Raw genomic sequence first — 22,306 nt, forward strand, 5'->3', positions numbered from 1 at the left:
CCGCCTTCTACTTGAGTTCTAGGCGATAAATGACCGATCCCAATAGAGGAGTAGCGACTGCCCCAGACCTGTAGGACAATACCAGGGATGGAAAATAGAGCACTCTTCTGTATGAGGTGGATGGAGCAGAGTGAAGAGCCATTATGCACGTTTAGGGGGAGAAAGACTGTGTCTCCGTCACAGGCATAGTGCCTGCAGCCAACAGATTAAGGCTCAGAACACACAACGTTTCTATGTTTATTTTAAGTCTGAAAATGCAGATATGGATGCAGATATGTTTTCATTGAGGGCATATCTACTAAACAGAGATTTAAAAAAAAAAAATACATTTGTGAAGTGGAGTGTCCTTTTAACTGTGAACAGAGCACTATCATTCAAAAGGTTGACTCCTGCAGAGTTTCATGCTAAGCCTGTAAAAAAATTATAGCTATGGCATTAGTATTTTGTGTGACCGGGTCATGTCATGTTAATTCAAAAATACCTTTGAAATAAGAACTCTGCAATGTTTATTTTAAACGCCCTAATCTCAGGATTTGAAGTTGCTGAGTTTGCTTAGGAGATAGCTCTTGTCTTGGATGCCCCTTTCTGTGGCATGGCGTACAGGGATCCAAACTGTATGTCAGAGTCTAAAGCATAATATTTAGGATTCCACGTTCATTGGTTCTGTTGACCTCTTAACAGTGATTCCTTTTTCCCCTATTTGCAGGTTTTTGAGAGAACAGGGGAGACATAACTATGTTACACCCACCTCATATTTGGAATTAATTGCTGCTTTCCGCCAGCTGTTGTCTCAGAAGCGTGATACTGTGATGAAAGCAAAGAAAAGATACACCAACGGCTTGGATAAATTGGCTTTTGCAGAATCTCAGGTCTGAATATGTGCAATTTATAAAACATCTGTAAGAGTGAAAAGATCTATATCAATACTCAGAATAAGTACTACATCAATGGGTTTATTATTGCAAAAGAGGCACAAATCATAGCACACTGCACTGTATGAATGTAAGCCATAAAAAGGATCTTTGATCCATTACCTCCCTGTTTTCCTCTGATATTTATCAGATTTGTCACCAACAGTAATATTTTACTCCCTTTAATCGGGTAACTCTAGTATTTACAGAATGTAAAATAACTGCAGTATCTCTTGTGCAGATACTAGAATTTCTGTTTTAGGTGGCCTGTGGGGGTGGCATCAGCCTGATGTGCTAATGGTGTAGATTTCCTATGTAATGGTACAAGTTAGTGCACAATTGTATTGAGATCTGAGTGGACGGAGTATATTCGAAGCTTGGGCTTGTCACCAGTGGGGTACCTCAGGGATCTGTACTTGGACCCATTCTCTTTAATATTTTTATTAGTGATATTGCAGAAGGTCTTGATGGTAAGGTATGTCTTTTTGCTGATGATACTAAGATATGTAACAGGGTTGATGTTCCAGGAGGGATAAGCCAAATGGCAAATGATTTAGAGCTGTGGCAACTGACATTTAATGTGGATAAGTGCAAGATAATCTTGGACATAAAAACCCAAGGGCAGAATACAGAATATTTGATAGGGTCCTAACCTCAACAACTGAGGAAAGGGATTTAGGGGTATTGTTCGCAGTACTGGAGACTGTATCTCCAGAAGGATATTGATACTTTAGAGAGAGTTCAGAGAAGGGCTACTAAACTGGTTCATGGATTGCAGGATAAAACTTACCAGGAAAGGTTAAAGGATCTTAACATGTATAGCTTGGAGGAAAGACGAGACAGGGGGGATATGATAGAAACATTTATATACATAAAAGGAATCAACACCGTAAAGGAGGAGACTATATTTAAACGAAGAAAAACTACCACAACAAGAGGACATAGTTAGAGGGGCGAAGATTTAAAAAAAATATCAGGAAGTATTACTTTACTGAGAGGGTAGTGGATGCGTGGGATAGCCTTCCAGCTGAAGGGGTAGAGGTTAACACAGTGTAGTAGTTTAAGCACGTATGGGATAGGCATACGGCTATCATAGATATAAAATAAGGATAATGACTAATGAAAGTATTTAGAAAATTGGGCAGACTAGATGGGCCAAATGGCTCTTACCTGCCGTCACATTCTATGTTTCTAACCGTTCTCTTACACTTTATTTTGTATTTACAGAGCAACATAGCAAGCATTTTATTAAATTGAGTTTGTAATATGAACAATTGAACATTGGAGGTGTAATGTAATTTTAGTGCAAACCAGTATGTGTTCGCATATCCAACAGTATGAAGATATTTTCTCTTAAGGCAAATTTTATATGGGTCCTAGAAAGGAAACTTGGTTGAAGTATTAAAAAATCAGCATTTTTCACATATGCTAATGTCATAACCTTTCCGCACATAAATCTCTGTTATGCCCATAATGAGTTTAATGTGATCGTTTATTTAAAGCATGGAGAGGCAAGGGCATAGGGATATACATCTACATTAGTAAATTCCGTTCATAATTTGTAACCTTTTCTACATTTCTACATTTTCCCCCATGTTTCTCTGCTATATATCGTTGCCAATCTCTGCATAACTTCTCTTTTAGGTAGCAGAGATGAAGAAGGAGTTAGTTGAATTGCAACCCAAACTGGAAGAGGCCAAGGTGGAAAATGACAATATGATGAAGGTAAAGAATGAAATAACGACTACTAAATAATAATACAATTATAAAACTGCCTGAAAATGTTTATTTGTTTAAAATTTTATCTTGTACCTCTTAAAAATTGGCATCAGTATAAACAGCAAACACAGTGGTTGTTGTGTGTATTCTTGTAAACACAATGCTTTCAACAAATTTTAACAGCACTACATATACAGTTGAAGTCAAAATGATTCAACCCCCATTGAAAATCAGATTTATTGTCAACATTTACAGACTTTCAGCTGTTTGCAATAAACAAATTCAACTGAAAATGCAACTTGTAATTACTTCTCCAGTATCAAAATTATTCAACCCTTTCATGACAAGCATCTCGAGTACTTAGTAGGGCACCCTTTTGCTGTTATGAATTGCTGAAAATGAGATGCATAGCCAGACACCAGCTTCTGGCAGTGTTCCTGAGAAATGCTAGTCCATTGCTCATGTGCAATGGCTTTTAGTTCAGTAATATTCTTGGGTTTGAGTGCTTCAACCGCCTTCTTCAAATCCAACTAGAGATTTTCTGAGGTTCAAGTCAGGTGACTGTGATGGCCACTGTAACATTTTCTAGGACTACTTCAGCAACGAAGCCTTGGTGGAATTTGAGGTATGCTTGGGATCATTGTCTTGTTGGGAGGTCCAAGGATGCCCAAGCTTCAGCATCCTCACAGATGGCATGACGTTTTCTCCTAGGATTTCCTGATACTTTAATCCATCTTGCCTACCACACGCTGTAGGTTTCCAGTGCCAGAAGACACAAAGCAGCCCCAGAGCATCACCGAGCCACCACCATGCCTAACTATAGGGAAAGTGTTCTTTTCTGTGTATGCTTCATTCTTCTTCCTCCAGACATACTGCTGATCCACTGTGCCAAAAAGTTCTAGTTTTGTTTCATTGCTTTACAGAACAGAATCCCAAAACGTCTGTGTAACGGACCGTTTCGCTCAAAAGAAGATAAAAACCGTTTAGGTGATAATCCCCTTTCAGATAGACCAGCAGCTACTGCAATCACCAATCTCCCGAACTCCAAGCTGCACGAATCCCCCAACTCCCGAACAGGAAACACACGAACCCTGGAAGCAGCCGAACAGGAAAAGCCCTACGAACAGCTTACACTCCTGGCAATCGGCATACAGTCAAATTCCCCCCCAAGAATGAGATGACACTTCACTTTGAGGGTTAAAACAGGAACACTCATTTATTCACATAACTTCCTTATAAAGGATTCTCCCATGCAAGGGAGGGATTTACAATAATTACACAATACCCCAATCACACATGAGTTCCCTCCCACACATCTCCTCCCCTCAGCATGGCACATAATCCCCTTAATCATGTACATTATTTCCCCACTTTCTGGATGTACTCCAAATACCTGGAGTACACTCCTAACTAGGGGATCCCCTGATAGCCCTGATCTGGGTGAGTAACATACTCAAAGATCACCCAGATCGGACCAGGGGTTCGGGAGTTAGGGATGTTGAAAGTTATGATCGACCGCACAGGCAACAGTAGCCGACAATAGTTCCATAAGGTTTGGCCTTGCGGTCGGTTTCTGGTTATGAGTATAACCGGCTGAAAATACCGAAGGAAATAGCTGTGGCTTGCCTTCGTTGGAATCCCCTTGTTCGTATGAGTAGTTCTACCGAACAGCGGCCTGTTTGGTAGTTCCAGCACGAATCCATGGAAGTCTGGAGGTCTCAGCGGTGTTTGCTTAGTCGAGTGTCCGGTTTTAGTTCCAGACACTCAACGGCAAAACACCGCTGTTCGGGAGTTTAAGATGGCTGCCGCCACAAGGCCACCCAGCTTTCGTCAATTAAGCTGCGGTTAACCGCAGCTTCAGGGAGGTCAATTGGCGGCACACTCCAGCTCCTAGGTGGTCGTGCATTCGGTAGATTAAATCTACCGAACACCCTGGCAGAAAGGCACGAATAAGCCTTTCTTCAGGGAAAATAGCAGGTTTAACCTGCAGGGCCATAGGCCAAAGGGAGCAGGCCAGCAACCAGGCTTCTCCAGTGCCCGGTGGCGAGGTTGGTTCTGCCACAGTCTGTGGCTTATTTATATGCTTTTGAGCATATTGGACGCGACTTTCCTTATACTTTTGGGTCAGTAGTGGTGGACATCTTGGAGTTCAGGAATGGAAACCTTCTGTGTTTAGTATGCTCCTTAATGTGGTCACTGAAACCCCAGTGCCTGTTGCCAGCAATTCTTGATGTACATCTTTTGTAGTCACTCAAAAGTTTTTTACAACCTGCCTTCTCAGAAATCTGGTTGCAGCCATTGATACCTTCCCTTTTTTCCCCGTCCAGCTAGTGTAACCACTGTTCCTTCAACCTTGAATTTCCGAACCATGCTTTCAATGGTGTCTTTAGGAACATTCAATGCCTTCACTATCTTTTTGTATCATTTTCCTTGTTTGTGAAGGGCGATGATTACTTCTCATAATTTTGTGGACCATTCTTTTGACTTATTTCTAACATGCAGTCAAACGTGACACTCAGCAAACCCCTAGCCAGTTCAGGTATTTCAAGTGTTCCAGCTGATGCAACTAATGAAGCCCTTGATTAGTTGCATCAGATGTGCTTTAGACAATACATGTTTTACCTATTTGTGCTGTTGTGAGGGATTCTATTCAGAGGGCCAAATTATTTTGAGACTGGAGAAGTCATTAAAAGTTTCATTTTCAGTTGAATTTGGGGAAACCACTTGAAGCATTTATTGTGTTGAACAATTCCAATTGTTTTTGTTTGATTTGTTCATTGTAAACAGCTGAAAGTCTGTAAATTTTGACAATAAATCTGATTTTCAATAGGGGTTGAATAATTTTAATTACAATTGTAGATTACATATAATCCATTGTTCCATTGTTCTCCATTTAATAACTATAGTTTGATGTTCGACTTTTATTTTTAGATTATCGAAGTAGAATCAGCTGCAGTTGAGGCAAAGAGTAAAATTGTTCGTGTGGATGAAGAGATAGCCTCCCAGAAAGCTGAGGAAGCCCAAGCCTTGAAGAATGAGTGTGAGAGTGATCTTGCCGAGGCTATACCAGCACTGGAGGCAGCTCTGTCAGCCTTGGATACACTAAAGGTAAGTGCTAACTTTCAGTAGAAATAATCACTGCAGTAATGTGTCAATTCTGGAACCCTTCTTCTATTTAACACAAATAAATAAATAGCTTCATACTGATATTGTGCACACAAGTTCTCATTATTTAGTATATCAAATTTCATTATGTCTCTTATTTATAGAAACATTTTTCAATCACTTTGTTGTTTGTTTGTTTTTTATAGTTAAATCCCTAAACGTAACATTATAGGCGGGTTTATAGACTAGCATGGCTGATTTAATTATTTTTATACTTAATGTGTGTACTTATTCAATAATAGACTTCAGAATGTTGGAGAAATTCAACTTCAATCAATGCCATTGCCATTTGCTTTATCTTTGGCATGGGAGAAGTTTGTGAGCATTTTAGTTTTAAATAATTGAGATCTGCTCAACAAAGTGACTTTTCAAGGAACTGCAGTTCTAGACATCCCATGAACTGCTGCCACTTGAGTAAATCACATTTGGTTGGTAAGGGTTTGTGTGAGATGTACTTTGATAATTACTTGAAGTATTTGAATACTCCACCCTAACACAAGGCCTTATATGTGAAGAAAACTTTGCAATTTCTTTGCAACCATTTTAATACAATAAGACTTCAATGACCGTATTTCTGATATTCTATCATGTTTATCTCTGGCGTTTTTTGGCCTAGCCTTCTGATATCACTATTGTAAAAGCAATGAAAAACCCCCCGTCTGGTGTAAAACTCGTCATGTCGGCTGTGTGTGTCATGAAAGAAATCAAGCCAGAAAAAATAAGTGATCCTGCAGGGACTGGACAGAAGGTAACATGATGTATTTTGATAATATTCTTCAATATCCCATGTATTAAAATGTCTGAATTGTTTTTTTGTTTTTTTTATGATGATGTTCGTCTTGTATGTTGCACATCTTAGAATTTACGCATATTTTGTCTGAATTCCTTTACAGATAATGGACTATTGGGGACCAAGTAAAAAGCTACTTGGTGACATGAATTTCTTAAAAGATCTCCGAGAATATGACAAGGATAATATTCCAGTAAGTATATACATATGGAAGAACTCACCTCAAGATGAGCTTTGATTCCTAAATGGATCCGTACAAAACACCCTCCATGGTCAGAAATGTCCTACACCCATAGTCTGCTTGATTTAATCATTTTTATTTATTTTTTTTACACAAAGGTGCCAGTAATGGCAAAAATCCGCAGTGAATATATCATCAACCAAGATTTTGATCCTGTCAAAGTGGCTAAAGCTTCATCAGCAGCCGAGGGATTGTGCAGATGGATCATGTCCATGGAGAGTTATGATCGAATAGCTAAGGTATTTTATATGGTTTTCAACCATGGGGAAGAGTGGAGAGAAGAGATATCAAATTTTGGGGTGCATCATATTTATAAGACCTTTATTTTGTCTTTTTGTCTATATATCCATCAAACGTTTATAGAAATCTGCAATTCTATTCTCCTTGGCTTTTCCCATCACCTGGTTTCTAGTATACATAGACCTTTATTGTTGTCTACAATAATTTAGGTGGTTGCTCCCAAGAAAGCGCGTCTTGCAGAGGCTCAGCAGTCATTGGCTGGAACAATGGCTCTTCTGAACCAGAAAAGAGCAGAACTGAAAGCCGTTGAGGACCGCCTGGCTGCACTGGAAAAAACGTTTCAAGAGAAAACTGAAGAGAAAGTCCAACTGGAATTTCAAGTTGATCTCTGTGCTAAAAAACTAGAACGTGCAGAAAAACTGATCGGGGGTCTTGGCGGAGAGAAATCAAGGTATGACAGAATTCAATTTTTAAATGCAAGAAGGGCAAGCATTAATACACTTATGAATATGGCACAAATGACCTCTGTGTTATAACTTTCTCAGTAACTTTCTTATATTTACATTACAATAGATGGTCGAACGCTGCAGATTCTCTTCAAAACACATATGACAATCTAACTGGTGATGTCCTGGTATCTGCTGGTGTGATCGCTTATCTTGGTGCTTTCACAGCTGGATTTCGACACGAGTGTACCAAGGCCTGGAGCAAAATGTGCAAGGTTTGGACACCATGCTGATTATACTTCTATTTAATAGTCTGACAGAAAACAGCCTCTAGTCAATAGATTGTCCAAAATCACTTACATGTGCCGAAGTCATATCACCAACTCGATAATGTCTTAAATATGTGTTCCTTGATGAAGAGGCATCTTGACTAAAATAATATGAATCAGAGATTTTTCCCATAGGTCATGCTTTGGGCATAAATTTTAGTAGAGAAGAATAAGGAATAAATTGTAGATAATCTAGCCTGAAATTGGTTTACAGAAATAAATGAGTAATTGAGTAAAATTAGTAATTGTTATTTAAGGAACTAACATTGAAAACATCATCCTAATTAGGTTTGAGTATTTCATTAATTTACTTTAAGTTAGATTAAAATTACTTGTTTGAATCAGTTTTTGTGATTTTTTGTTTTTGTTTTTTATTTGCCTTTTCAGAGAAAAATGATTCCTTGTTCCGATGATTTCTCATTGAGCAAGACACTCGGAGATCCAATTAAAATCCGAGCCTGGAATATTGCTGGGCTACCCACTGACATCTTCTCTGTGGACAATGGAGTGATTGTCAGTAACTCCAGACGCTGGTGAGTAAAGCAGAATCAAGTAGACAATAATAAATACTTTGACCCCAATGTTCAGCTTTTTCCAAATTGCATCACACTTTTACACGATTATGACTCCTTTTAAACTGAATTCACAGAATATTTTTATAGGGTCAGTTCACTAAATAGGATTCATGGTGAGTTGACAGACAAATTGTACATTATTTATATCTATTATATAGTTGAGCTAAAAAAATTAGCCTCCACAACTGTCTGTTTACTGAATAGACCCCATGGAGTTATAATTAGGGCAACTTGTTTCCATACGTAGATTCAGAGTTATCAGGCCAAAGCAGTGGGTTAGTGGTTGCAGATCTTGGGATCCAAGGAATGAATTTGGTGAACCAATATAGTATTAAATATACAGTGAGGGGGGGGGGAAAGTATTTGATCCCCTGCTGATTTTGAATGTTTGCCCACTGATAGAGAAATGATCAGTCTATAATTGTAATGGTAGGTGTATTTTAACAGTGACAGACAGAATAACAAAAACAAAATCCAGAAAAACACATGTCAAAAAAGTTCTAAATTGATTTGCAGGTCAATGAGTGAAATAAGTATTTGATCCCCTATCAATCAGCAAGATTTCTGTCTCCCAGGTGTCTTTTATACAGGTAACGAGCTGAGATTAGGAGCACTCTCTTAAAGGGAGTGCAGCTAATCTCAACTCGTTACCTATATAAAAGACACCTCTCCACAGAAGCAATCAATAAATCAGATTACAAACTCTCCACCATGGCCAAGACCAAAGAGCTGTCCAAGGATGTCAGGGACAAGATTGTAGACCTACACAACTCTGGAATGGGCTACAAGACCATCGCCAAGCAGCTTGGTGAGAAGATGACAACAGTTGGTGCGATTATTTGCAAATGGAAGCACAAAATAACTGTCAGTCTCTCTCGGTCTGGTGCTCCATGCAAGGTCTCACCTCGTGGAGTTTCAATGATCATGAGAACAGTGAGGAATCAGCCCAGAACTTCATGGGAGGATCTTGTTAATGATCTCAAGGCAGCTGGGACCACAGTTACCAAGAAAACAATTGGTAACACACTACGCCGTAAAGGACTGAAATTCTGCAGTGCCCACAAGGTCCCCCTGCTCAAGAAAGCACATGTACAGGCCCATCTGAAGTTTGCCAATGAACATCTAAATGATTCAGAGGAGAACTGGGTGAAAGTGTTGTGGTCAGATGAGACCAAAATCAAGCTCTTTGGCATCAACTCAACTCGCCGTGTTTGGAGGAGGAGGAATGCTGCCTATGACCCCAAGAACACCATACCCACTGTCAAACGTGGAGGTGGAAACATTATGCTTTGTGGCTGTTTTTCTGCTAAGGGGACAGGACAACTGCACCGCATTAAAGGGACGATGGGCGGGTCTATGTAACGTCAAATCTTGGGTGAGAACCTCCTTCCTTCAACCAGGGCATTGAAAATGTGTCGTGGATGGGTATTCCAGCATGACAATGACCCAAAACACACAGCCAAGGGGCCAAAGGAGTGTCTCAAGAAGAAGCACATTAAGATCCTGGAGTGGCCAGCCAGTCTCCAGACCTTAATCCTATAGAAAATCTGTGGAGGGAGCTGAAGGCTCCAGTTGCCAAACGTCAGCCTCACAACCTTAATGACTTGGAGAGGATCTGCAAAAAGGAGTGGGACAAAATCCCTCCTGAGATGTGTGAAAACCTAGTGGCCAACTACAAGAAACGTCTGACCTCTGCGATTGCCAACAACGGTTTTGCCACCAAGTACTAAGTCGAAGGGGCCAAATACTTTTTTCACTCATTGACATGCAAATCAATTTATAACTTTTTTGACGTGTTTTTTTCTGGATTTTTTTTTTTCTTATTCTGTCTCTCACTGTTAAAATACACCTACCATTAAAATCTTAGACTGATCATTTGTTTGTCAGTGGGCAAAATCATCAGGGGATCAAATACTTTCCTCCCTCATTGTAGTTGCAAATGAAAACATTTTAGTCTAATCCCTGAAATTTGATTCATTCATAATACTGAAACAACTTAATACCTGCTTCACTTGGGAGGCCTGAATATATTTAGTTTGAAGAAATCTACAGAGAGAAAACCCCAAATGGTATAAAAGCTTCAACATCATTGCATTATATGACAAGTAACACAGCAGATATGTCAAGAACAAAAAAGGCTACATCACTCTTAATCATAGGCATGATGACTGAATGCAAGCCTCCTAAGTGCTGTAGGTATCAAGTTTAGTCTGTTTTGTGCTGGTAGATTAAGAAATTAATCGGGGAATTACATTTGTAGGAAACCAAACAGTTTTTTTATTGAAGGTGAATCTTCTGCCTGAGTTCCCTAATATATTTTATGCTTTGTGTTAATGTAGGCCATTAATGATTGACCCTCAGAGTCAAGCAAACAAATGGATAAAAAATTCAGAACGAGAGAACCAGCTGAATGTGATCAAGTTAACGGACTCGGATTACATGCGCACACTGGAGAACTGCATTCAGTTTGGAACCCCTCTTCTTCTGGAGAATGTAGGGGAAGACTTGGACCCCTCTCTAGAACCATTACTGCTGAAGCAGACATTTAAACAAGGTACCCTTAGTTCTCTGATCTAGCAGTTCCCATGTCTGGTCCCTTCTTCAGTGATGTGTCTGACATATGAGTTAGATATTTCGGTGGCCACTGTATTAGATGATATATATCTGGTCTTTGCTTTAGCCGGAAGCAGAATGTGTGCTTTAAGTGCATTCCTAACTAGTATTTTTAAGTATTTAAATATAGGTTTAAATGCTTGTCTAACTCTAGTTTTAGATGTGTGACTGGCTCCCAACTTCTAAAAACATAAAAAAATAAGACACACCAATTTCAATTTGGAAATTATGTTTCATTCTACCATGAAAACAAGTTGATGTAGTCGCTCCTTCATTTTATGTGTGATCTGAACTAAGAATGAAGTCTGTAATATCCACACCTACATCTACACTCCATTAGAATCGTTGAGTGTCTACCTCCTTTATTATTGTTTAGATACTGATTTAAATACAAGCAGAATGCTTTGCATACTGCCCGTCCTCTACTATAGACCTGTTTCTGGACCCTGCTTTGGATGACTGCCTGACTTGTAGATTATATATGTGGCTGGCTTCTGATTTATGACGCATGAACGGCTTTTGCTTGGGAAATCCACCTGGCTCCTGCTTTATATACATCTGGGAGCCCTTTATTTTGATCTAGAACAGTTTTGTCAGTTCCTGATAGGAATGTATGGATCTGTTTTCTGCTCTAGACCTGTCTGTAGTCATTTTTCTGCATTTTCACTGGTCTAGTTTTGCTTTAGCTTCCACTGAATAACCGATTCAGATATGGTTATTTAATCAAGTCCTGCTCATAGAGTGCATTTGCCTCCCAATGCTTTCCTATGGGGAAGCATTGGATTTGCTGAGATCTCAACTGAGGAGATTGGTTGCAGCAGCTTTTTTAACCCTTGCAGGTGGGACCCAAAATTCTAAATAGTGAGGAGAAGACTACAACGTTAGGAATATGTTTTGCATTTCCCACATTGTATAGATTTGTTTTGTGTGGTGTACTGAAAACTGAAACATACTCTTTAGAATAAAATTAACAGGATGTTCGTATAACTGAGTTGGAGATTCAGCTATGTGAGCTGACATTTAAAAAAAATCTCATTTCAATTCACTAGATTTTGTGTTTAGTAAATAAATCCCTCATATTCTACATGTGTATACATCCATTTATTAAAACAACATTTTTATATTTCTTTTACATTCTTTTTAATGCTGCCTTGGGTGAGCAGAGGAAGGTAGTATGATTTGCTGTGCATGGTTTATTTATTAGAAGATAAGATTACATTTTTTTTTGTTTGTTTTATATATGTAATATTTGGGTAAATGTTAAGCAGAGTACGACCAAGACTCTCGAGTGCCAACATTTAATTTTTAACCCTGCGTTCATGCTGTATTGTTCACCAAATCTTACTAATTTTGCTAAAAAAAGAGAGAAATATGCCTGCAACTTTCTGCAGCATAATTCCATAGCCGTACTCCCTATTTCACAAAACAGTTTCCATATTAGATAACTGTATACTCAACTCAGCCAGAGAGAGATCAGTATGAACGGAGTTGCTGACGTTATTCCACCCTGCAGCCAATCACTGTCCTTGTATTATTTGTCCCTTTTCCTCATAGCATGTTTTATGAAAAGTGAGGCATAATAAGGGAGTGGAGTGCAGAAAGCTGTTGATGTGCCAAAGCACATCGATTCACTTTAAGTTGTGTCAGGGCTCAAAAGACATCTTTTTAGGTTCACAGAATCTTCTCTGTATCATGTCTTCATCATATAGCACTACATTATATGTTACATTTGTAAAGCTTTTGTGTCACACGAATATAACACTTTCAAACAGTATAATTTTTTATAATTCTTTATTTTAGGAGTGCAGAGTTAATTACAGGCGTGAACAAAGACTTGTACAGTACAATATTTCACAGTAAACAGTATAAGCTTAGGAAGTCAAGAGATGCTGCACTTCTTTTGTTTTGTTATAGCAAGATAGGTACATTAGTAATACAAGAAATGCTTCCATAGTGATATTCAGTGTACGTAACACTTGTTTGTCATACTAAGCTATGATATGTAGAGTTTAAATAAACATGCTTAAACACAGGAACTGACACTTTGCAGGTTTGAGCTTTGTGGCTTAACCGATCCCCATCAGCGGTGGATTTGGTGCCCGGCACAACAAGCATTGGGGTCCCCCCAGTCAGTGCCCGTCCAGATCCCAACCGGGATACATTCAGTGGGTTTGGTAGCATAAGTCCCCGGTACTTGTAGGTAGTGGTTCCATGTGGAATCGTGCCAGGGAGTCTGAGGCCCGTCGGCGTGATGCCGTCGCCCAGGTAGGGTTTTGGTTTTCCCGAGGAGGAAGGGGGTTTGAGTGGGTAGGCCAGGGGTATGCCGCCGTTTAGTTAGTCGGCCTACCGCTGGTCTGATGCTGACCTGCTGGGGCTTGCGTCGGGCCGCTCGCCTCCTCCTCCCAGCCTTCCAAGCTGCGTTTTGGCCCCCTCCTGGAGCTGCAGACTGTGGCGTGGTGACCCGTGGTGTTGTAGCCGGTCGGACCTCTTCTGGGGCGCTCTCGTGGGCTGAGAGCCTGGCCCAAAAGTCGGGCAGCAGGCGGTCAAGCCGTTCCGAGAGTGGTGGTAGTTGGGATCCATGATCAGGCTGGCGCATGGCATCCGCCATGTTATGCAGTGCTGTTAGGCAGAGAGTGGTGCCGTGTTCCTGAGGTATGGACTGTTTGCCGGGATATCCCTCACCGGCAGGGGGGGGGGGGGGAGAGTGTACCAGGGAGACCTCCTGGTGAGTAGGCTGCAGTCGGTGGGGTGATCGGCCACCTCCCCCGTACCGTCTGAGTAGGCCACTTGTAGGCCTCAGGTCGATCCCTTGGGCGTTGTTGCCGTTTTTGCTACGGACTCGCTCATGCCCTGTCTCTGTGGTAAACCTTTGTCTCAGGGGTCGAAAGGCAGGTACTGTTAGGGCTTAGAGTGGTGGTTTGGGTTGAAATCAGGCTTTTTTGGCATGGAGCGCGTCTGATGTGCGGCCATTCGGCTTGGCTGCTAGGCTCCGCCCCAAACAGTATTATTAAAGGGTTTCATAAAACTATGTTTTTTGTTAGTGTAACCCTTACCAAGATGCTCCCCAAAAAAGCATCTTACCGCTCCCCAAAAAATAAATAAAATATGCACTAGAACATGCCTCCTCTCCATCACCAAGTTGTCCTCTCATCCGGATCCACATTGGCTGCTGTCACTTCCCTCGCCAGAAGGAGGTCATGGAGAACAGACTAAAGGGAGGACAGATGCAGCTTGAAGGGAGAAGGTGTGCTGCCACTGATTGTACGGCACCAGCATGGTTGCATTAGATGCCAATTTTCCACAGAATTGACATTTGCCATTCAAGAACTTTGTTTTGGGCTGGATATTGGCACTGTCAGAGGTGGAGTTACACCTACATCAGCAAAGGTGTTTATTTCTGTTTTATAGCAAACTTCTGCACATATAGACTCCAGGCACCATGTCCACTTCAAATCACTGAAGTGGTCATGGTGCTTGGAGTAACACTTTAATGTTTAAGTCGATTACAAGGCCTTTAATATATTTTAACAGTCAAAAACCCAAAATATGATCATAATTGGATCAATATAACATACGTTTCTACAAACTCCGCTTTCCAAACTTTTCAACTTGAACAAAAATATACCCTTTTATTAAAAACAAATTAATGTTTTTAATTGACTTGTTTTATAATTACAGGAGGTGTGGATTGCATCCGTCTTGGTGAAGCCATCATTGAATATTCCAGAGACTTCCGATTCTACATAACGACAAAACTCAGAAACCCACATTATCTGCCAGAGTTGGCCACTAAGGTCTCCTTGCTCAACTTCATGATCACTCCTGAAGGCTTGGAGGACCAGCTGCTGGGGATTGCTGTGGCAAAGGAGAGGTAACACATACTGCACTATGTGAGGATCTGTTCTAAAACGTGTCTAAACATACAAGATATTGCTAATCAGGCTAGGTTAAACCAGAGTGGTTTTCAAATTGTACTAGCAGCATTTTTATTGAAATAACTTTTTCTAATGCCACAGTTAAAATCAAGGAAATATAATTGAAATGCACTCACTTGTATAGATTTATAGATTTTGTATGAGGACAGTAGTGTGTCATATTCTATCTGTTACTGTGAAGACTCCTTTTTGAAAATTCTCTTTTTATTCATCACAGACCAGAGCTGGAAGAGGAGAGAAACGCACTTATCTTACAGTCTGCCGCGAACAAGAAACAACTGAAAGAAATCGAGGACAAGATCCTGGAAACTTTGCAGTCATCAGAAGGAAATATTTTGGAAGATGAGAGTGCAATACAGATCTTAGACTCTGCTAAATTAATGTCAAATGAGATCAGTAAGAAGCAGCAGGTAATAGGACAACTGTGCTTTGCCACGTCAATATGAGCCCTCTTCCAATCTTAAATAAAGACAAAAACACATGAGGGAAAAAGGTCCCACAGAGGGGAGGCAAAGGAAACAGAAATCTGGTAACCAAGTAGTAGGAACCAAAGAAATGCTAAAGAGACACCTCAAAAGACCTTATAGGAACGACATACAAGTGTAAGATGATGGGGCTAATAACGCTACTCTCTCTGGTATAAGAGGCCATCATCTCCTCCGTAGTTCTAATGCTTGACCTTAGCTACCCATTGTTGGAACATTTGAGGCAGCGTGGTTTTCCAGAGGACCTGGGGCAGGGTCTTGGCAACAATTAGAAGGTGTTTGAATAGAGATTTTTTTTTTTATAGATGAAACGGACAATTTACTTTAATGCCTACTGCAGGGTGGAAAAGGGGAGGACTCTCCAGTAAGTGGCACAAGGTAGAGTGGATGCTCCTCCAGTATGGCACTACCTACTAACCATACACTCCCACTAGATACTAAGCAGAGTACCCTCTTCTGTTCCAAAGCACAAACAAGAGCTAGGCTGATTTCTGGAAACAGAGTATAAAAGCTTAGGGTCCTATATGACCCTGAAAGGCACTTATAGTTTTTCTCCTGTATTTCTGTGGAGATGGTGCTCTGAAGGTTCCAAATAAAAATCTTTGACTGTTCCTCACTGAAAACTTGTCCCAGTGTGTTCTCCCAGGAGCATATGCTCCTGGGTGGCAGAAGATGATAATTTCCCAGGAGCAACCTGTATAGCTCAGAAATACCTTGGTGAAAGCTCTACTCTTGATGCACCATTGCTAAAAAAAAAAAAAAAAAAAAAAAAAAAAAGCGTCTTAGGGCCACAAAGGCTTTCCTGACAGTGAATAAAATGGTCCAAATGCACATAGTAAACATATCTCTTTAACTTGTCCCCAGAGCGTATAAGCTCTCTTCATTAGTTGGGTTGGCTTCTTGAGTTATGAAGACAATAATAGCGTAGAATAGAAAGAGTTTAATTTTAATTTGTGCTTGCCCAGGCCAGGTAAAAACGTGTTTGGGTATATTGCACCAAAAGTTTTTAGTCCACCTATTCGCTTATATATTTTATAGTTTCTTAAGTTTTCTAGATTGTATGATTGATTTTCCATATGTATTCGTGAATTCGTGAATCTTGGAGCTTATATTTGATTTGTATTTTTCATTTCATTTCATCAAATTATAGTCATACATTTAGGAACAAGTATTGAATAAGGCAAGAACCAATTGTGATTGTTGTCCTTTTATTGCAGATTGCTGAGAAAACGGAAATAAAAATAGCAGAATCCAGAGAGGGTTACCGGCCAATAGCCAAACACTCCTCTGTGCTGTTCTTCAGTATTGCGGATCTAGCCAACATCGATCCAATGTATCAATATTCGCTAAACTGGTTTGTCAATCTTTACATTAACTCCATCCAGGACAGGTACGGAATGCTCTATCCAACTGGTGACATACACTAATGTTTTTCTTTTTTTTGACTGTTGGATTTGTTGCATCTGATTGGTTGTTTGATGATTATGCAAATCAGAATTCAGCTGTAATTCTATGGTCAGTAACCAGACAGAGCATACACCGATGACCTGATAAAATCATATTAGAGGCATAAATGCAAAAAATATATATTCCAGAATTTTTTTAATACTCCTTAGGATTTGCTGTTTTATATTAGACCAATTAATGTTTAAGCATTATTATTCAAACATTTAAAGGAACACTATAGTCACCTAAATTACTTTAGTTAAATAAAGCAGTTTTAGTGTATAGATCATTCCCCTGCAATTTCACTGCTCAATTCACTGTCATTTAGGAGTTAAATCACTTTGTTTCTGTTTATGCAGCCCTAGCCACACCTCCCCTGGCTATGATTGACAGAGCCTGCATGAAAAAAATAACTGGTTTCACTTTCAAACAGATGTAATTTACCTTAAATAATTGGATCTCAATCTCTAAATTGAACTTTAATCACATACAGGAGACTCTTGCAGGGTCTAGCAAACTATTAACATAGCAGGGGATAAGAAAATCTTAATTAAACAGAACTTGCAATAATGAAAGCCTAAATAGGGCTCTCTTTACAGGAAGTGTTTGTGGAAGGCTGTGCAAGTCACATGCAGGGAGGTGTGACTAGGGTTCATAAACAAAGGGATTTAACTCCTAAATCGCAGAGGATTGAGCAGTGAGACTGCAGGGGCATGTTCTATACACCAAAACTGCTTCATTAAGCTAAAGTTGTTCAGGTGACTAAAGTGTCCCTTTAATTGGAAAGTAGGCAGTGTCAGCAGCAGTATGGGTGTTGGGATTACATTGCCGGATGTTTGAGGATTAAACCTGAACAATTAATGTTAAACTGCTGTGCGAGTTCATCTGCTAATGTTGGACTGCCTTCTACAAAGATTGTCTTCTTTAAATTAGGTTTTATGTTTCTCATGGATTGCAACATATTTGTTTCATCTACAATTTGTAACGAGAGTGCATAATGCGGGCATGTTGCTATGCTGTAAATTCATCATCTTGTGTGCCGGCTTTTTTTTTTTTTTTTTTAAGTTGAGGAAACACTTAATTGATGACATATTGGGATGCGTTTCCATCTCCAATTATCTTTACATCAAGCAGTTTTTCTGATTCTGCATATATACATAACATTTAAAAAAGATGCAATATCTATATTTAAAGACTTAAAATCTTTTGTCTTCCCTTTCAGCAACAAATCTAAAATCTTAGAGAAACGCCTTCGGTACCTGAATGATCACTTCACATACAATTTATACTGCAATGTCTGCCGATCACTTTTTGAAAAAGACAAACTACTCTTCTCCTTCTTACTTTGTTGCAACCTTCTCATGTAAGTAAAATTTCACAATTACCAGCATTTTGTGGACATTCCTGTAAATTGCCATGCATATCGTTAGTATTTTTCTCAAATTGTTGGTTGATGTAACACGTCCAATTTATTTACCTCTCCTTTCGCATTCAAGTTTTAAGATTACGTTTTGAAATGATTTCTAAATAACATAAACAATATGACTAACTATTATACTATGTTTTTTATCTCCATTTCAGGGCAAGAAAGGAGATTGAAAACCAGGAATTCATGTTCTTGCTCACAGGTGGAGTTGGTCTCCAAAATAATGTACCCAACCCAGCTCCGTCATGGCTTCCGGATAAAAGCTGGGATGAGCTTTGCCGTGCAAATGACTTAGCTTCTTTTAAAGGTTTAAGGTAAATTAGGCTTCTTGAGAGGTCTGACACTTGAGAACAACTGAAACTAAATTAGTGATACAGTGTGGATCAGTTCTCATTCCTATATACCTTAAAAGCATTCTTGAAGCACCAATAATCACTATGTCACCCAGTAGTGTATTTGGCGCTTAGTTCCCTGGTACCTTCTATTTGTTATGAGTCAAACCATTGAATGGTTACCAGAGTCGCCCCTGTGCCGATGGCCCTGCCCCTCTTCACAGATTTTACTAAAGAGGATTGGATGTTCCTACTTCCTCATGAGCGATATTAATTATGTGTCAGGGTGGTAGTCTGGTGCCCGGAACCCAGACACCGTGTCCAGGCGGCGGAGCCAGGGGTGTATCCTGGTTTTGTGCTGCCCTAGGCAGGACAAAACTCAGGCGCCCCCTCACCCCCCCCCCCCCCCCCGCCACCCCCACCCAACCCTTCCCCCGCCTTCTAAATACACACACACTGACAGATACGCATCCATTAGCTAACTGTTAGCTAATGGATGCGTATCTGTCAGTGTGTGAGTGTATGAGTGTGTCTGTGTGTGAGTGTGTCTGTTAGTGAGTGTGAGTGTGTCTGTTAGTGAGTGTGTGAGTGTGTCTGTTAGCTGCTAACACACATTCACACACTCACTAACAGACACACTCACACACACTGACATACACACACTAACAGACACACACAGTCAGACACACACACACTCTAACAGACACACTCTCACACACACACACTCTAACAGACAAACAGACACACTCACACTCACTAACAGACACACACTAACAGACACACTCACACACACTAACAGACACACAGTCAGACACACTCACACACACTCACACACACACACACTAACAGACACACTCACACACACTAACAGACACACTCACACACACTAACAGACACACACAGTCAGACACACTCACACACACTAACAGACACACTAACACACACACACACACACACACACACTAACAGACACACTCACTCACATTAACTCATTTTTTTTTTATTTACCCCCCCAGCCTCCTTACCTTTGGGAATGCTGGGGGGGGTTCTCCCTCTCCCTGGGGTCTAGTGGGGCTGCCGGTCGGGCTGCTGGGCTGGTTGCTGGGCGGGCGGCTGGCGAGGGAGCACTTCCTCTGAGCTGTCTGCTCAGCTCCCTCGCGCGCCGCAGAGTGAGGCTGGGAGGCGGAGCCGGAATATGACGTCATATTCCGGCTCCCAGCCTAACAAGGCAAATGCCTTGTTAGCCGCAAGGCTAACAAGGCATTTGCCCTGGGCGTTTGGGGGCGGCTTTTTTTTGCCGCCCCCTGGAAAATGCCGCCCAAGGCAAATGCCTTGTTTGCCTCGCGGCAAATACACCCCTGGGCGGAGCAAGGACCGGGATCCATTATGCCTGATGTTAAGTAGGAGTCACAGTGTGGAGCTGGATTAGCAGTGTCTGGTGCAGGGTAACCGCACGCCCCCTGGTGTTGAGCACCAGCGTTTGTGCAGCCACATACCAAGACCCTGATTCAGCTTAAGCGGATAACAGGAACTAGGAGCTTGGAAATTTAGCAGACCTCCCAGGAGCTGAATAGGGAGGCTCTGCAGCAAGATTGTATCCAGTACTAGAAACAAGGCAAGACTAGAGATAGGCACCAACCATGAAAACAAGACAGAACTTATAGAACCCAGAACCAGAGAAGGATAGTAAGCTAAACCCAGAACATATACACAAGACATGAGGAAAACATGAACATAACATGGGCATGACTGGACAGGACTGACATGGACTGGGTATACAAACTAAAACAAGACCGGATAACATAGGCAAAACAAGGGGAGAAATAACTAAGCACTATATATGAAAATCATGGGGATTTAGTTACATTATATGATCATACATTGCATAAGCCTGCCAACAACGCCAATGTACCCCATATCTGGCAGATTTATGCAATGTATGATCATATAGTGTGACTAAATCCCCATGATTTTCATATATAGTGCTTAGTTATTTCTCCTCTTGTTTTGCCTATGTTATCCGGTCTTGTTTTAGTTTGTATACCCAGTCCATGTATAGTCCTGTCCAGTCATGCCCATGTTATGTTCATGTTTTCCTCATGTCTTGTGTATATGTTCTGGGTTTAGCTTACTATCTTTCTTAGGTTCTGGGTTCTATAAGTTCTGTCTTGTTTTCATGTTTGGTGCCTATCTCTAGTCTTGCCTTGTTTCTAGTACTGGATACAATCTTGCTGCAGAGCCTCCCTATTCAGCTCCTGGGAGGTCTGCTTAATTTCAAAGCTCCGGGTTCCTCTTATCCGCTTAAGCTGAATCAGGGTCTTGGTATGTGGCTGCACAAACGCTGGTGCTCAACACCAGGGGGCGTGTGGTTACCCTGCACCAGACCCTGCTAATCCACCTCCACACTGTGACTCCTACTGAACATCCGGCATAATGGGTCCCGGTCCTTGCTCTGCCGCCTGGACACGGTGTCTGGGTTCCGGGCACCGGACTACCACCCTGACATATGGCCATAGGTTCACTGGAGTTCGTGCAGTGGACTTTGCAGCTTTCCTGATCTGTTCTGTCTGTATCCTGTTCAGTCTGGATTATGCAGCATTCAAGGGTACCTGTATCTGCAGGTTTCATCTTGCCCTGCTTTTCTGGACTATGCAGCTTTCAAGGGTACCTGTATCTGCAGGTTTCATCTTGTTCTGCTTTTGTTCCTCTTTTCCCGGCATGCAAGAGATTCTGTATCTGGACCAGTCTGCTGGAGATGGCTTCCTCATTCCTGTTCAGTCTTTCTGATTTTCTGTTTTGGAGGGGGTTGATCTGCTAAGCTGTACGGTGGTCGCTTCGGGTGTTCTCTTGTGATGCCTAGTTCCTGGTTGGTGACATGCTCCTTTTCTAGCGATGATCTCCATTCGTTCCTGGTGGTTACTTGCAGGAGGCTTTTCGGTTGGGGGATCCATGCCTTTGTGGAAGTCAAGAGGACTTCGTTGCAGGATCCGCTTTTGTTCTTGGTCTCTGCCTGGAAGCTGTTTGGAGCGTTCGGAGTGCGCTCCTTAAGAGGGGGGTTATGTCATGATCTGCTCTGCTCTGATGTCTGGACTTGGCTTCTGGGATCCAGTACTCTTGTTACAATTCTTGTTTAGTTTTTCTTGGGTTTTTGGTTTTCTATTCTATGTCTGGTTTTCTTTATGCTGGGGTTTCTGTTTCAGTTCCCTTTAGCGCTTGTTGTGTTCAGTTGTGTTCCTTCGTACGTGACCTTGGCTTTGTTTCTGACTGCGTTATCTCTTTATCCTTATCTGTTCTGTTTGCCGGCTTGCTGTTTACTGTGTACCAGACCCCGGCTAGTCCTAGTTTACGCTGTCTCTTTGTGCCCTTGACCTCGGATCGCTCCTGACTCTGTACTCCTCTCATATACGTCGAGTCCGGCCATTTTAAGGTCCGGTAGACGTATCTCCCCTCTGTGTTGGGGTATATTTTCATTACATTATGACCTTCTTTGGATGCAGTTTGTTAGCTGATAGTCAGTTGATACTCCTCAGGCATTGATTTCATACCAAAGTTGAGCAAAACTTTAATCAAAAGGGAAATGCCTGCTTTCGCAATATCTGTGGAGAGGGATCAGACAATAGTTGCCTGTGGAAGCCAAGTAAGTGTCTGCTAAC

At 41.1% G+C, this 22,306-nt stretch overlaps 1 protein-coding gene across 1 annotated transcript in view; it reads left to right on the top strand.

The window, feature by feature from the left end:
* Positions 1-22,306, top strand: part of DNAH12 (dynein axonemal heavy chain 12) — a 133,101-nt gene that overhangs the window by 96,484 nt on the left and 14,311 nt on the right. Inside the window, exons 47-61 of the mRNA XM_063426881.1 lie at positions 707-869; positions 2,556-2,636; positions 5,562-5,738; positions 6,412-6,543; positions 6,689-6,778; positions 6,925-7,065; positions 7,276-7,517; positions 7,640-7,787; positions 8,229-8,374; positions 10,756-10,970; positions 14,708-14,900; positions 15,182-15,374; positions 16,667-16,839; positions 18,118-18,258; positions 18,477-18,635. Coding sequence (XP_063282951.1) covers positions 707-869; positions 2,556-2,636; positions 5,562-5,738; positions 6,412-6,543; positions 6,689-6,778; positions 6,925-7,065; positions 7,276-7,517; positions 7,640-7,787; positions 8,229-8,374; positions 10,756-10,970; positions 14,708-14,900; positions 15,182-15,374; positions 16,667-16,839; positions 18,118-18,258; positions 18,477-18,635 — 2,394 coding nt within the window. The remainder of the gene's footprint in view (positions 1-706; positions 870-2,555; positions 2,637-5,561; positions 5,739-6,411; positions 6,544-6,688; positions 6,779-6,924; positions 7,066-7,275; positions 7,518-7,639; positions 7,788-8,228; positions 8,375-10,755; positions 10,971-14,707; positions 14,901-15,181; positions 15,375-16,666; positions 16,840-18,117; positions 18,259-18,476; positions 18,636-22,306) is intronic.

This window comes from Pelobates fuscus, chromosome 7 (genome assembly GCF_036172605.1).
Source record: "Pelobates fuscus isolate aPelFus1 chromosome 7, aPelFus1.pri, whole genome shotgun sequence".
Taxonomy (NCBI): domain Eukaryota; kingdom Metazoa; phylum Chordata; class Amphibia; order Anura; family Pelobatidae; genus Pelobates; species Pelobates fuscus.